This window comes from Thalassophryne amazonica, chromosome 18 (genome assembly GCF_902500255.1).
Source record: "Thalassophryne amazonica chromosome 18, fThaAma1.1, whole genome shotgun sequence".
NCBI lineage: Eukaryota > Metazoa > Chordata > Actinopteri > Batrachoidiformes > Batrachoididae > Thalassophryne > Thalassophryne amazonica.
The window spans coordinates 66,954,975-66,972,393 of record NC_047120.1 but is presented as its reverse complement, the minus strand read 5'-3'; the positions used below and the strand labels follow the sequence as shown (position 1 = coordinate 66,972,393).

At 43.9% G+C, this 17,419-nt stretch overlaps 1 protein-coding gene across 1 annotated transcript in view; it reads left to right on the top strand.

The window, feature by feature from the left end:
- The window catches only part of antxr1c (ANTXR cell adhesion molecule 1c), a 63,677-nt gene extending 47,380 nt beyond the window's left edge, over nucleotides 1–16,297 (top strand). Inside the window, exons 17-18 of the mRNA XM_034193730.1 lie at nucleotides 6,445–6,525; nucleotides 12,144–16,297. Coding sequence (XP_034049621.1) covers nucleotides 6,445–6,525; nucleotides 12,144–12,410 — 348 coding nt within the window. The 3' untranslated portion in view covers nucleotides 12,411–16,297. The remainder of the gene's footprint in view (nucleotides 1–6,444; nucleotides 6,526–12,143) is intronic.
- The last annotated feature ends 1,122 nt before the right edge of the window (nucleotides 16,298–17,419 follow it).

Sequence of the window (17,419 nt, the reverse complement as noted above, 5' to 3'; positions counted from 1 at the left end):
TCTTACTACTCATCACTAATTGAAGAAAATAAGAACAACCCCAGGTTTCTTTTCAGCACTGTAGCCAGGCTGACAAAGAGTCAGAGCTCTATTGAGCCGAGTATTCCTTTAACTTTAACTAGTAATGACTTCATGACTTTCTTTGCTAATAAAATTTTAACTATTAGAGAAAAAATTACTCATAACCATCCCAAAGACGTATCTGTTATGTGTCGACGCGGATTGAGGAGCGAACCTGCGTCAGACAGGACCCAGCGCTAAAAATAACCAGAAAGCGGTTCCAAACAAAAACTATTTATTATACACCTGTGTTTAAAAGTGTAAAAACATAAAAAACAACGTCCCTCTGGTGGAGTGATTCGTGGCTCGCTCTCCAGCGCCCGCAAGGATTAAAGCCGGCGCTCCTGGACTTCCTACCACCGCCAAACACCCCCCAGGTGGACACGACAAACTGATTCTCTGTGAAGCAAAGAGACGGTGAGGTAAGTCAACAGATACAACTATATCTTCTAATAAACACACGCTGCCAGCAACACACTCAGGTCAGTGTCCCTTTTTTTTTACTTTATGCAAATGAGCAGCTTCTCACAACAAGTGGAGGATCACTTATCCTTCAAGCCACAGCAGTGAGAAGCAAACTGCGCAATTCTCTTTACAATTCCAGTATACTGTGTAACAAAACACCAAGTTACTATCAACAAGTACCTAAACACTTAATTACCTTTCGTGTGTGCTGACAGCATGTGTCCTCACCCCTCCCTGCTTCACGGGCTCGATGTGTCAAACCCAGGCGCGGTCCTCAGCGTCTCACAAACGAACGTCACAAGGTCGAGTTCCCGGCAGTTCTGCTTGAATCACACATGACTTAAATGCAGAACGCCATCCAATTATCTGCTTCAGCTGCAAGTCGTCCAGGTTGCACATGAGCACCAAGCACAGGTGCTTTCCATGATGTTGATGAGGGTGAAGACTCTTCAGCCAGCACCTTCTTCACAGACAAATCAGCCCTCATGCCACCTGGAGAGCAAAGAAAAGAAAAGAACACCAAAACATCCAGCCACGCCCCCCCCAACACACAACAGTACCCCCCCATCAACGGGAAGCCTCCCGGCGACCGAACAGACCAGGCCCGAGAACAGCCCCTCCCTCCGGGGCCCACGTCAGGAAGCAGACGGCAAGACAGGCACCGCAGCTGGAAGGCCGGCTGGAATCAACAAAAGCCCCAAAACATTCCCCAGAACAAGTCCACTCACACAAAAAAAACATAAAACCCACCCAAAACCTCCCCAGGGGACCGTCCCATCAAACCCCGGGAGGAAAAGAAAAACTCCAAAACACAAAAACCCAACACAGTCCCACAACACAGTACAAACGTAGATGCATAAAAGAAAAATAACAAACAACCCCCCAGAATGACCTGCAGAGCCCAACCCCCCCTCAGAAGGCCTTCATTGCCAGTTCCAGGAGGAACAGCCAAAACCGTGATCCCACAAAGGTCCCCAGGTATACATGGAGTGAAACGGTGCCCCCCAGGGGACCGTATCATCAACCCCAGGAGGCACCCTCCCCACAACCCCGGAACCCCAGATCCGGTCACACTTGGCCGGCCGGTCCCAAGCCAATTCCCCCCCAGAGGACCGTCCCATCAACCCTGGAGGCGGAACCCGGAAGGAAACAAAATAAAACCAAAAACCAACCCCCGGAGGACAACCAAAAACAACCCCGGGGGGATATAAAACGACCATAAACCCCGTTGCCCTCCCCGGCACCCCGAAAGACCCCAGGTCCCTCCCAGAGCCCTTTGGCGGCTCTATTTTGGCAAACGGCTCAAAATAGTAAGCCGGAGAAGGGAACAGGTAAAAACTAACCCAGCTCCAACCCCAAAGCGCAGCGGAGAACCGGAAATACGTCCGGTGCCCCAACTCGACCATACCCCAGCCACTCGGGAGGGGTGGAACTACCGAAATGGCAAACAGCAACAGATCGGCCCACCCCTCCGACTGAGGCATGTCTCCGCTGCACCACACCCCGGCAACACCCATGACAATCGGTCCAAAGGCTCACCGAGGCTGGAGTGGAACCGGGCCCTAACCAAACCAAAAAGAACGCCTCTAACACCCCCCACCTAGGTGCAGAGGTCTTCTGAGAATGCTCAGCGTGACCAACCTGCACCACCCCACAACCCACAAGACAAGCGGTCTAAGGGCAAGTGAGGTTGGGGTTAGGAATGTAGAGAAATAAAAAACAACAAAACAAAACGACCCAACAACCCAAACAGAAAATACCTAAAAACACATACACAATTGACAGGTAAGTGAGCCCAGGCGGGCTTCTGACCGCCTATCACTCCACCAGATACGCCCCTACCTCCCCAAACAAGTATAACCCCTGATTAAAGAAACCAAACATTTACGTGTGCTAGAAATTTTTTTTTTTTTTTTTTTTTTTTTTTTTTGTTATGTGGGTTCTGTTGCCTGTCCAAGAACACTTGGAGTTACGTCACCGTTATTTCTCTTGACGCTTACGTGTCGGGGCAATACAGGAATCTCGACTCGTCCGAGCTGCATGGGCTCGTCAATAGGAGGAGCCGGAGGTCCCGTCGGAGGAGCCTCAGTGGGGCGAAGAAGAGGTGGCCCAGCTTTGTGTCGGGGAAAGCCCAGAGACAAAAAAAACCGCTCTGATGGGCGTCCTCTCTCGCGTCCACGCTCCTTCATCCAATCATCTAGACGAATCACCAACGATATTAGCTCGTCTAAATCGTTTGGCTCATCACGGACCGCCAGCTCGTCTTTTAATGACTCATTTAACCCGTCTACAAACATGCCCCGTAATGCTGCAGGAAGCGGAACGGCTTGAGCTGCAAGCTCCGTAACACGGGCGTCTGTTTGTTTAATTTGATTTGCGAGGTGCTGTAATTGCTCCCATATTTTCTCCAAGTGTTCTTGAATCTTTTCGGCAAAAGGAACCGCCTCTGCCGCTGGGTCCATTATGGAATGGCCGGGAACTTCTGTTATGTGTCGACGCGGATTGAGGAGCGAACCTGCGTCAGACAGGACCCAGCGCTAAAAATAACCAGAAAGCGGTTCCAAACAAAAACTATTTATTATACACCTGTGTTTAAAAGTGTAAAAACATAAAAAACAACGTCCCTCTGGTGGAGTGATTCGTGGCCCGCTCTCCAGCGCCCGCAAGGATTAAAGACGGCGCTCCTGGACTTCCTACCACCGCCAAACACCCCCCAGGTGGACACGACAAACTAATTCTCTGTGAAGCAAAGAGACGGTGAGGTAAGTCAACAGATACAACTATATCTTCTAATAAACACACGCTGCCAGCAACACACTCAGGTCAGTGTCCCTTTTTTTTTACTTTATGCAAATGAGCAGCTTCTCACAACAAGTGGAGGATCACTTATCCTTCACGCCACAGCAGTGAGAAGCAAACTGCGCAATTCTCTTTACAATTCCAGTATACTGTGTAACAAAACACCAAATTACTATCAACAAGTACCTAAACACTTAATTACCTTTCGTGTGTGCTGACAGCATGTGTCCTCACCCCTCCCTGCTTCACGGGCTCGATGTGTCAAACCCAGGCGCGGTCCTCAGCGTCTCACAAACGAACGTCACAAGGTCGAGTTCCCGGCAGTTCTGCTTGAATCACACATGACTTAAATGCAGAACGCCATCCAATTATCTGCTTCAGCTGCAAGTCGTCCAGGTTGCACGTGAGCACCAAGCACAGGTGCTTTCCATGATGTTGATGAGGGTGAAGACTCTTCAGCCAGCACCTTCTTCACAGACAAATCAGCCCTCATGCCACCTGGAGAGCAAAGAAAAGAAAAGAACACCAAAACATCCAGCCACGCCCCCCCCAACACACAACAGTATCGTTATCTTTGGCTGCTTTCAGTGATGCCGGTATTTGGTTAGACTCTTTCTCTCAGATTGTTCTGTCTGAGTTATTTTCATTAGTTACTTCCTCCAAACCATCAACATGTCTATTAGACCCCATTCCTACCAGGCTGCTCAAGGAAGCCCTACCATTAATTAATGCTTCGATCTTAAATATGATCAATCTATCTTTATTAGTTGGCTATGTACCACAGGCTTTTAAGGTGGCAGTAATTAAACCATTACTTAAAAAGCCATCACTTGACCCAGCTATCTTAGCTAATTATAGGCCAATCTCCAACCTTCCTTTTCTCTCAAAAATTCTTGAAAGGGTAGTTGTAAAACAGCTAACTGATCATCTGCAGAGGAATGGTCTATTTGAAGAGTTTCAGTCAGATTTTAGAATTCATCATAGTACAGAAACAGCATTAGTGAAGATTACAAATGATCTTCTTATGGCCTCAGACAGTGGACTCATCTCTGTGCTTGTTCTGTTAGACCTCAGTGCTGCTTTTGATACTGTTGACCATAAAATTTTATTACAGAGATTAGAGCATGCCATAGGGATTAAAGGCACTGCGCTGCGGTGGTTTGAATCATATTTATCTAATAGATTACAATTTGTTCATGTAAATGGGGAATCTTCTTCACAGACTGGTTTCCCTTAGGCAGTATTATTAGACGCATTGCTTAAATTTTCATTGTTACGCAGATGATACCCAGCTTTATCTATCCATGAAGCCAGAGGACACACACCAATTAGCTAAACTGCAGGATTGTCTTACAGACATAAAGACATGGATGACCTCTAATTTCCTGCTTTTAAACTCAGATAAAACTGAAGTTATTGTACTTGGCCCCACAAATCTTAGAAACATGGTGTCTAACCAGATCCTTACTCTGGATGGCATTACCCTGACCTCTAGTAATACTGTGAGAAATCTTGGAGTCATTTTTGATCAGGATATGTCATTCAAAGCGCATATTAAACAAATATGTAGGACTGCTTTTTTGCATTTGCGCAATATCTCTAAAATTAGAAAGGTCTTGTCTCAGAGTGATGCTGAAAAACTAATTCATGCATTTATTTCCTCTAGGCTGGACTATTGTAATTCATTATTATCAGGTTGTCCTAAACGTTCCCTGAAAAGCCTTCAGTTAGTTCAAAATGCTGCAGCTAGAGTACTGACGGGGACTAGAAGGAGAGAGCATATCTCACTCATATTGGCCTCTCTTCATTGGCTTCCTGTTAATTCTAGAATAGAATTTAAAATTCTTCTTCTTACTTATAAGGTTTTGAATAATCAGGTCCCATCTTATCTTAGGGACCTCATAGTACCATATCACCCCAATAGAGCGCTTCGCTCTCAGACTGCAGGCTTACTTGTAGTTCCTAGGGTTTGTAAGAGTAGAATGGGAGGCAGAGCCTTCAGCTTTCAGCCTCCTCTCCTGTGGAACCAGCTCCCCATTCAGATCAGGGAGACAGACACCCTCTCTACTTTTAAGATTAGGCTTAAAACTTTCCTTTTTGCTAAAGCTTATAGTTAGGGCTGGATCAGGTGACCCTGAACCATCCCTTAGTTATGCTGCTATAGACTTAGACTGCTGGGGGGTTCCCATGATGCACTGAGTGTTTCTTTCTCTTTTTGCTCTGTATGCACCACTCTGCATTTAATCATTTAGTGATTGATCTCTGCTCCCCTCCACAGCATGTCTTTTTCCTGGTTCTCTCCCTCAGCCCCAACCAGTCCCAGCAGAAGACTGCCCCTCCCTGAGCCTGGTTCTGCTGGAGGTTTCTTCCTGTTAAAAGGGAGTTTTTCCTTCCCACTGTTGCCAAGTGCTTGCTCACAGGGGGTCGTTTTGATCGTTGGGGTTTTTCCGTAATTATTGTATGGCCTTGCCTTACAATATAAAGTGCCTTGGGGCAACTGTTTGTTGTGATTTGGCGCTATATAAATAAAATTGATTGATTTGATTTGATTAATTTAATGGGTAAATAATGCCTTAAAGTATCATCTGCATCACTCGGCTGCACGGCACTGGAATTTAGGGCATCTTTTCATGAAAACAATGTTTTAAAGCCACACTGTTCACACCCAGAAAACTCTCTGCACCGCATCAGTTCTGCCACATCAGTCCCGTCTGGAACCAGACTTTGACTCGGTGTTTTAAAAGAACAAACAATGAGCACATTTTCCTAACTAATGTCTACCAAACGACATGAAATCATCTGGATCTTGAGGGAAAACATTTTCCTGTAGACGTCCTCATTCGCCCGTTGTGATGTTTCATGCCGACAAACTGATGGAGGACAAAAAAAAAATCGGTCTGATTGTGTTTGTAGCACCTTGAATAAGAAATGAATCAGATTAGGTGCAGTCGTGCTGTTTTTGTGAGGGTGGGGGAATTATTCACCACAAATCTACTTCTTTTTGTAAACTTCCTACTTTTTGTTGAAACAGTAAAAGTGATATTAAAACGTTATTAGTAATTGATGTTTTGGGTTAAAGAGATAAATTCTTAACCTGTGCTTCCGTTTGGTTCCGTTCAGGGAAAACTGGATGCTATCTTGGCTCTGTTCCGCCGTGGCTATGACCAAGTCTCCCTGATGAGACCCCGACCTGGGGATCATGTGAGTACCTCAACATTTCACTTCATCAGAAGCTTCTGGCTGCACCCTCACCTCCTGCAGTGTGACCCACTGCCTGTTTTTGAACTTCTCCTCTTTATTTGTGTCCGTGTTCACATGTGAGATTTTTATAGGCCTGATGTTGCACTTGGTAGTGTCTTGCTTTGCAGATTTATAACCATGTGTCCTCCATTTATGGAGATTAAAGGCTGTGGTATGTTGGAGGTTTATTCTTCTTCTTTCAACTGCTCCCATTAGGGGACGCCACAGCAGATCAGTCGTTTCCATTTCACCCTGTCCTCTGTATCTTCCTCTGTCTCACCAACCACCTGCATGTCCTCTCTCAGCACATCCATAAACCTCCTCTTTGGCCTCCCTCTTCTCCTCCTGCCTGGTGGCTTCATCCTCAGCATCCTTCTCCCTATATACCCTGGGTCCCTCCTCTGCACATGTCCAAACCATCTGACTTTGTCTCTGCGCTGTCCCTTTGATATGTTCATTCCTAATCCTGTCCATCCTCGTCACTCCCAAAGAGAATCACAACATCTTCAGCTCCGCCTCCTGTCTTTTTGTTAGTGTCACAGTCTCTAAGCCGTCCAGCATAGCTGGTCTCACTGCTGTCTTGTAAACGTTCTCCTTCACTCTTGCTGATATTCTTTGGTCATAAATCACATCTGCCACCTTTCTCCACCCTGCCTATACTCTCTGGATTAGGGGGTATAATGTATATTAGATGGATATAATCTGGATTAGAGGGGTGTAACTCAGATTAGATCATATAATCTGGACTAGACCGGTATAGTCTGATGTAGCCCCAAATACCCCAGGGTTTAAACCAGCACCACTATTTTATATCCCACTCAACAAAAATATAAACGCAACACTTTTGGTTTTGCTCCCATTTTGTATGAGATGAACTCAAAGATCTAAAACTTTTTCCACATACACAATATCACCATTTCCCTCAAATATTGTTCACAAACCAGTCAAAATCTGTGATAGTGAGCACTTCTCCTTTGCTGAGATAATCCATCCCACCTCACAGGTGTGCCATACCAAGATGCTGATTAGACACCATGATTAGTGCACAGGTGTGCCTTAGACTGCCCACAATAAAAGGCCACTCTGAAAGGTGCAGTTTTGTTTTATTGGGGGGGGGATACCAGTCAGTATCTGGTGTGACCACCATTTGCCTCATGCAGTGCAACACATCTCCTTTGCATCATCCGTGAAGAGAACACCTCTCCAACGTGCCAAACGCCAGCAAATGTGAGCATTTGCCCACTCAAGTCGGTTACGACGACGAACTGGAGTCAGGTCGAGACCCCGATGAGGACGACGAGCATGCAGATGAGCTTCCCTGAAACGGTTTCTGACAGTTTGTGCAGAAATTCTTTGGTTATGCAAACCGATTGTTTCAGCAGCTGTCCGAGTGGCTGGTCTCAGACGATCTTGGAGGTGAACATGCTGGATGTGGAGGTCCTGGGCTGGTGTGGTTACATGCGGTCTGCGGTTGTGAGACTGGTTGGATGTACTGCCAAATTCTCTGAAACGCCTTTGGAGACGGCTTATGGTAGAGAAATGAACATTCAATACACGAGCAACAGGTCTGGTTGACATTCCTGCTGTCAGCATGCCAATTGCACGCTCCCTCAAATCTTGCGACATCTGTGTCATTGTGCTGTGTGATAAAACTGCACCTTTCAGAGTGGCCTTTTATTGTGGGCAGTCTAAGGCACACCTGTGCACTAATCATGGTGTCTAATCAGCATCTTGGTATGGCACACCTGTGAGGTGGGATGGATTATCTCAGCAAAGGAGAAGTGCTCACTATCACAGATTTAGACTGGTTTGTGAACAATATTTGAGGGAAATGGTGATATTGTGTATGTGGAAAAAGTTTTAGATCTTTGAGTTCATCTCATACAAAATGGGAGCAAAACCAAAAGTGTTGCGTTTATATTTTTGTTGAGTATATAGTGTGTGTGTGGGTGGGGGGGATTTATTTTTTATTTTTTTTTCCAGTTCAGTAGTTAACTGTGTGATGATCCACCCACATGTGAGAATATACTATAAAACTTGTGAGAAAATCATTTGGGTCCCTTTTAAAATAGTCTTTGTTATGTGTCGACGCGGGTTGAGGAGCGGACCTGCGTCAGACGGAACCCAGCGCTACAAATAACCAGAAAAGCGGTTCCAAAAACAATATATTTATTACACCCACTGGTGCATAATAAAGTGCAAGAACTGAAAAAGCGTCCCTCTGGTGGAGTGAAGGCTGGCACGCTCTCCAGCGCCCAAAAGGATCGAAGCCCGGCGCTCCTGGACCCACTACCACCGCCAAACACCCCCCAGGTGGACACGACAAACCGACCCCCTGCGAAGCACAGAAGAGGTGAGGTAAGTCAGCAGTTACAACTAATATCCTTCAAAAGACACACACTATCAGCAACACATGCAGGTCTGAATTTTAAGCTTTATGCAAATGAGCAGCTTCTCACAACAGGTGGAGGACCACTTGTCCGCATGCCACAGCAGTGAGAAGCAAGCTGCACAATCCTCATCACAATTCAAGTATACTGCATAACAAAATACCAAGTTACTATCAACAATTAGTCAAACACTTAATCACCTTTGATGTGTGCTGACAGCATGTGTCCCTCACCCTTCCTTGCTTCACGGGCTCGATGTGTCAAACCCAGGCGCGGTCCTCAACGTCTCACAAACGAACATCACAAGGTCGAGTTCCCGGCAGTTCTGCTTGAATCACACATGACTTAAATGCAGAACGCCATCTAATTATCTGCTTCAGCTGAAAGTCTTTAAGGTTGCATGTGAGCACCATTCACAGGTGCTGCACATGATGATGAGGGTGAAGGATTCTTCAGCCAGCACCTTCTCCACAGACAAATCAGTTCGCATGCCACCTGGAGAGCAAAGAAAAGAAAAGAACACCAAAATATCCAGCCACACCCCCCAACACACAACAGTCTTCTCAGGTTCCTGCACCTGTAGCCATGACTCAGACCGTCATCCTGTCCTCCATCTGCCCCACCCCCCCCACGCCTCCCTTCACTCCCTACATTTCAGTGCTCACTTACACCTCAGCTGGCCAAACTCCTCACCTCACACACCTGTTTTAGATTACCTCAGATGCCAGAAACGGAACATGAAAAAAACCAGAGCTGCAGCTCCGTCGTGTTTTCAGTGCAAATGCCTGAAAAACGTCTCAATCTCAGGTCGGACACGTGGTGCAGGTTCAATCCCTGAGCGCTGTCTCTGCAGGTGAAGCTCAGAGCTCCACAAGTAAACAAACGGCGAGAGGCGGAGAGAATTTTAACCGTGTGAAAGTGAACTTTATTAAAATTGCTGCATACAGAATCTGGTGGAAGTCTGACGAGCGCCTTGTCGCCGCGGTGAGATGAGATGATTTCTTCATCGTTTCTGTTTTGCTTAATGAGGGCTTGGCCACATATATCGAGAAAAAAAAATCGCTCCTTATTGGCAGAAAGGTTTCCTTTTTGTCTTATTTCTCATAAACAGGCGGTCCACATGTAAGACTCACCAAATGAGACGAGAACGTCACCATGACAGCCATCCTCACAATGACATCATCATTCACACAAGATGGCAACCAGATTAAAGAGACGCTGCTTTAGGTTTCACTCAGAGGAAATTAGGAAGCTTTTAGTGAAGACTGCATGATGCAGCACTGCTGTTCTAGAAGAAATCGCGTCTCTCTTTCCACTCGAATGATGTCGCCTAATCAAGACGTTTGTGGTTTATTACAGAGTGGCGAAAACATCTGGCAGGCCGGCTCACGGCCAGTTAGGAGTAAAGATTAATTACATGCAGGAAAGAGTGGGAAGGAGCGCGGCAGCGCCTCTATCCACCCACACGGGGAGCATTAACAGACAAAAAAACAACATCTCCACAGCTGGTAAATATCGAAATGAAAAGAAGCTCTTTCAGACGGGAATTTGCATCAACTTCTGAAACTTGAATTTAGTCTCATGCGTCCTGAAAGAAGAAGCTGCAGTGGACGTCCAGCAGTCCTCAGACTGACTGGACTCTTTGATCCCGTCAAACGCATCTCAGGCAGGTTGTATTTCTGTCAATGTCTAATCACGCTGGTCTCTGCCGCTAAGACAGAGTCCACACACGAGGACACTAAGACTCACTCTTACTCATACAGCAGTGTAGGGAAACAGTTAGCTAGCTGAAGGACATGAGGTAACACCAAAAAGACCCACGACTGCTAGGAGGACCGTCTCCGCTAACCCACCACGTCTCTCACACACGTATGGGTCTAGACGGTTTTATGACCTTGGCTAAAACTGTCGAGCGTGGAGGAGGTCAGCAGGAAAGAACAAAGAGTGTGGGCTGCTTTAATCCAGGAACACAGTCCGGTCCATAAGTATTTGGACAGCGAGACCGTTAGATTTTTGTTTCTGTCCTCCATCACAGTGGAGCAGAAATGAAACACACAATGTGCATTTGTACCGTCAACTTTCAGATTTAATTCAAGAAGTTTTAAAGAAAAAAATTACATTAACCAGATGGGAAATATCTGGGCAAAGTAAATACAAGGATTGATTGTGTCAGAGGCCCAACGAGGCACTGTGGGCCGCTGGAACCAGAATCAGGATTCCTGGCAAAACATCTGGAAGATCAAACCCAAAACTACGATTATTTTTTACTCAATATCCAAAAAAAAGAAAGTGTTTTTTTTTTTTTTTGTATTATTCTGCTGTTCAGGTTTCTCACAGTATCTCAGCCATAAAAATAACTAAACATTTCCAACAAACATTTTAGCATTGACATACTTTTCTTTTAAAGGTCATTAACCTTCTTGTGCAGCACCACAAGCTGAACTGTGGAACTAAACGAGCCTAAATTTGAGCTCCATTCAGAACAGCTGCAACTTTGAGGTTTTAACAGCCAAAAAAAAAAAAGAAGCGGCCAGAAAGTTCCTCTTTGTTATGAGGCCACGTCTGTGAGCCAAAGTGCAGCTTTACCTCAAAACAACAAAGAACCGCTGCACTAAGTCACCACATGAGGCAATAAAACTGCTTCAATCTGTTGTTCTTTTCCTCCAAGAATGTTGGACTGGATTCGGAGCAGCAGACCAGAAACTGGACGTCACTGCTCCGTGCTTCTCTTTCTCCATGTTTTCTGTCTTTTTTTAACCTCTCAGTAGTTTTCTCACATTTTCAGTTTGACAGAATGTTTGAGCCCTTTTACCATTGAAGCCTATTTGATTTTGGGGTCATGAGGTCAACGTTTATGCTTTTGAAGGTATTAATTTATACATTAATTCATCTTTATGAAGATATGGAATAACATAAACAATGTTTACTTTTAGCATGTGCGAGCATTTGAGCACCAGTTATGTGCACATCTGTTTCTTCTTGTGTTAAACAACATGAACACCATCGATCAATGATTAATCAACACAGGTGACTCGTAATTCACTAACTAAACACTATTATCTAACTGAAATCGGAGTGGGTGAACACATTTTATCGGCACTGTCAGTTAACTCAATCAGACCTTCAAAATAAAGTTTAACTGTCGTTTGGATTCCTGAGTGACTCTTACGCGTCTTTCATTCTTTTTAGGGCCGATGTATCAACTTCACCAGGGTGAAAAATGAGTCAGCAGCAGCAGCCAAGGCACCGCCTCGCGCTCCGATCCATGTGCCGTCACCACCGCCACCAGACTACCGCCCTGTGACCCGCACCACTCCTCCGCCTCACAGCAGCACCGCTCCTCCACCCAGATCACCCTCATCAGGCCAGCTACTCCCAGGACCGCCACCATCCCGCACACCCCCAGGGCCTCCGTGTCCACCACCATCACGTCCCCCACCCAGCCTCCAGCCCTGAGTCACACAGACGTCCTCTTGTCCATCCGAAAATATACCCACTTCATGACGCCAGACTTCTCGCTCTGTTGACCAGCTCGTTCCATGTGAAGGCTTTGGGCCTTGCTGCCAAAGATTCTCTGCTATCAGCCAAAAAACCAGGACTCTAAAATTCCCAGATTTGTGGTCTTCATTTCTTCCACGAGAACGTCAAGTCAAACTACAAACTAGCTGAAATTTGACAGGAAGCAAGCAACGAGTAAAACCTTTGCAAAGGCAAACAATTAGTAAATGTGGTTCGTGAACTTGTTAGAACAGGTAAAGAAGTAAAAATTGCATTATGAACACTGAGAAATAATCCATTTTATTGTGTTGATAAAATTGTCACCCAGATATCTGGAATGACCATTTTAACCTCACAAGCGGAATCACAGGCATGTCAAACGATCACTCTGAATGTCCGAGCCAAAACAGCGCCCCCTTCAAATCGTACATGGTCAGCCCCATGTTACTATTTTTTATTATCGTTATTGTTGGCGAGGAAAAGTTTGCTGATCATGACTTTGTGGACGATGGTATGATCTTCGTGAAATCGATGGATATCTTGATTATAGCACTTGGGAAGCTGAGTGAGGAATGTGAGTGTTTGGGTTTGCGATAGTCCTGGATCAAGACTAAGATCCAGACTTTTAATAGGTTCCTGGATGTGTGTCTGTAGGCAGTGAAAGTGTTGATCTTGTAGAAACATTTATGTCACTGGGACCTTTGAGATCAAGAGATGCCTTGTAAGAGATTATGGAGTCATGAGGTCGCTTGAAATAGGTGTTTTTGTGATGCCGATGTCTTTGCAGGAGAGTTTAGGTCCAAGTTTTTGGGTCCTGGTGCTTCCTGTCTCACTGTATGGTAGTGAAACTTGATGAAACTTGGAACGCTAACCATGATGTCATTAATACTCGTTCTCGTTGGAGGATCCTTGGGTACTGCTGGAAGGTCTTTGGGTCAAGACTCAGATGAGGAGTTTGACTTCCCTTGTGAGGGAAGTTCAGCTACGTCGTTCTGGAGACGTGGTGTGTTTATCTACGGATGGAAAAAGTTAAGACACGCCCACATTTCACCTGGCTGCAACATATATAGATGGGTACTTTGGAGAGGTGCGGATGGACCGGTTATCTGCTCGAGTGGTTTCCATTCAGGACCCAAGACGGTTCCATGGCGTCATGGATGCAGCAACATGAGGCACCATGTTATGGGGCCGAAATCTGCAATACGGGGGCGCCGGTTTGGTGTTGAAAGGGCTTTTGTAATAGTTCAAAATGTAATTACAGACTCGTGCATATCATGTCGTAACACAAACTACAAAGTCTGAAAGAGAAATTTTCTGTGTGTAGAAATTTCAATTTTCTCCTGCGTGTTTGATCAAGTGACATTTGACAGAAATTCTGCAGACAAAGTTGTAAAAGTGCCTCAAAAACTATCCACAGCCACAGCAGCCGTGGTATTTATTATTTGTGCCAACAGTCTGGCAGAGTAAATGTGCAAAGAGAAAACTTACGTAGGCACGACAAACCGAGAGAATGGAAAATAGAGATGATAGAAACAGTAGACATTTTACTGACCTCATTCTTTGCATATTTGCTGAGGTTTGTGTTAACAGGCTCATATTGTGTACTGTTTGTTTTAGCCCCTCCTCCCTGTGGAGAGGGGGCATGGCAAGCCGTAGCTTCTTTCCATTTAAAGTGACAGCTGTAGAAATGGGTCATTTCTGAGAGCTGAAAATACAAAATATCAGTTTGTTTAAAGGATGCCTGGTGGTCGATGGCGGCATTTCTGGCTGTAAAGTTTTTTGTTTGTTTTTTTTGTTTGTTTTTTGTTTTTTTTTTCCTTTATAAAAAATTTTTTTTAAATTGTTGGCTCTTAGCTTGCTGAAAATTTGATTTTAGTCATTTTCCACGTCGTTTAACTTGACGTTCTTCTCTCGTGCTGAATGAGGGGTGTTAACTGGGAAAGGATTAGACTACGTTTTGGGGGGGGGGGGGGGATTGTTGCTGGGCAGCAAAACATGTTAGGACCTAAAGTTTGTTCAGGAATACTGCAGTGTTGGAATTTTTTAATTTGTTTTATTTTTGCATCGTCTTTATCAACTACTGACTTGGACCGTTGTGAGTTGCGAGTTGAGGTTAACACTCTGCCAAACACACAAATCTTCAAACTAATGGATGCTGATGGTCCAAACCTTGGTGAAAATTTTATAAAGCAATTTTTAAAAAAAAAGGACCTGATTCAAGCGAGGCTTTTCATTTTATAAAAAGTTTCTCTTCACCTCTTTTTGATATTTCTTTTATCAAAACACATTTTTAACCAAACAATTTGATACATGCATGATCAAATTTACACAAAAGAAATTATCTTTTCGTGTTTGTCTGTTTTTTGATCATTCAGTGATGAAATGTTTTTAAGAAAGATGTTTGAAATGTGTTTTTGAATGTTAATGAGGGTTGTCTGTGAGACTTTGGATTTCCTCTTTAAAATTTTCATGTAGTTAATGTTCAAATAGAAAAATATTTTATATTTGGAGGGGGGGGGTATCTACGCACATATAGTCCACTGCTGGGCAACTTTTTTGGCATTTTCATGAAATCAAGCGATTGAAATTCAGGTTACGTCTCTTTTTTATTATTATTATTATCCTGATGAAGTGTGCTGTACTTGGATGCCATTGTGTTTTGTTTGTTTGTTTGTTTGTCTACAGTTTTATTAGCACCGGTCACATTGCAACTGCAGGGCAGTTCAAAGAGCATCTAATTTATTTTACTCCCTGAGATAAATAGAGGAGAGTACTTGAATATCGACAAGGTGTCAAGCCGCCGAGACGGACCGCGTGTACAGAATTTTAAAGGAACTAGCCAAGAATCAACTCCTCTGAAAACTGAAAGTGATCCACCTCCAGGAAGCTTCAAACACTGAGTTTGGTGCCGTGTTGTTGAGGATCAATACTTTGATTCCAGAGTGTTTAAAAGAGTTTGAAAGCTTGAGTACGTTTAGTATCCAGCGCCTCTTAAAATGTTTTGTTTTATACTTTTATTGTAAATGTAGAAATCGTTCAGTTTATATTCTGTCACAACGTGTTGGCGAGTCCAGTCAATCGGCTTTTAAGGCCATTTATTGCAATTCCGTGAAGTAGAAGAGCACCGAGGAGAACAAATTCCTCAGCCAGGGAAAACTTCATTACATCTGCCAACTGACAGGAAGGTGGTCACATTTCTGACTTAGATCCCAGTCAGCTCTTTGTGACATCATAGGGTAACACCCAGCCGTTGAAGTATTTGTGTAACACTCCTGTTCCACGTGGTATGAGAATTGGGACAAACAAAGGGTGCTGCGCTCTTCCAGTGATAAAACCTGAAGCCTCGCCCACCGAGAAACCCTGAATATTTCGTGCCTTAAATATTTGGCATTAGGATAACAATTTCATTTCTCTGAAAAATGGCAGAAGTTTGGAAAACTGAACAATAATTCCACTTCCGAAACACAGCTCTGTGCGCAGCCAGAAGTCTTGTGAAGTGGCAGAATTGGGACATAGTCCAGTTTCTGCATCGATCCTCACCTTGTCTTCAGAAATCCACATTTATTCTTGTTCTTATTGATCAATATTTCAGCAACACTTATTCCAGCACATTCATTCACCGACCTTTAACATTTGTTATTTTATTTTTTCATATGATAAATATCTTTCACAGCCAACATACGAGCTGACCGCGGTACGTGTGACTCCTGGAATATGATGAGCGTTGTTATGATTTCATGTGTATAAACGTCTGTACTAAAGCACATATGAAAGAAGAAGAATATCACTTTTGTTGATTAATGTGACGTTTTAAGAGCATCAATAAAGTTTTACATCCACAGAGACTCCGTCTGCATGAAAACTTAAAATACAAAAGCTTCTCACTGTTTTAAACTATTACTTTGCCTTATTTTATTGTATATATGTACAGTCCAGATTTCCATCAAAGCTCCATAATCCAAAACAAAAGTCCAGCCTCTAGAGGAACAGCCTTGGGGCAACTGTTTGTTGTGATTTGGCGCTATATAAAAAAATTGATTGATTGATTGATCCCTGCCCAAAAGTACAACTTTATTTATTACATCTACAGACAGACAATTACAACATCCTGAATGCTCACATTTGGTCCCAATCATGACTTTCCTGATCCTGATCATCACTTTGATTCGATTGCTGACCTTTGATCCTAGTCACCAATGTTCGATGCTGAATGGTGACCCTGTGATCCTGACCTTGACTTTGAGCCTGAATGCTGACATTTGATCCTAATTGGTAACCTGTGATCCTGATCACTGAGTTATGATTGATTGCATGATTGCACACATTTGATCCTAATTAAGGGATCATGGGATGAATCCTGCCTTTTGATCTTCATTACTGACCAAACTAGCCTTTAAACAATGTTTATGTATATAGTGTGAAAAATTCTGTATTCTGTGTCAAACATCATGATGTCCAGATCCATGGTGACTAAATTACATAAATTGTTGAAGGAAAATGGAGCGATAGTTCAGAAACACAATCCCAATCCTCTCATCCAACCTGCTGAAGGAAATACAAGCAGATTTCTTTTTTGGGGGGGGGGCTTCCTTTAATCCTGTAGGATTAAAGGATCATCAATGATGATTCTCAGTCAACCAGATGAAGGTTATCCAAGATTTAAGTCTTGTTTTGTTGCTAAGATTTCACTAACCTGTTGAGAATTATATCAAAATCTGTTAATAGTGCAGTGGATAACTGAAAAAAAAATACTTCAAATGGTGATGCAAGCACTAAATTTGGCACACGTACTCCTTAGACATTACTCTTAAAAATGCTGAGTGGCCACATGAACTTTCAATAGGCGGCCAAGTAGGGGTCAATTGAAGAATTACACGGGTCAAATTTAAAAGATGCTCCAGTCATATTGAAAGGTATTCCATATTATTTGTCTGATCATAAAGATTCCAAAAAGGTATAGTTTGGGC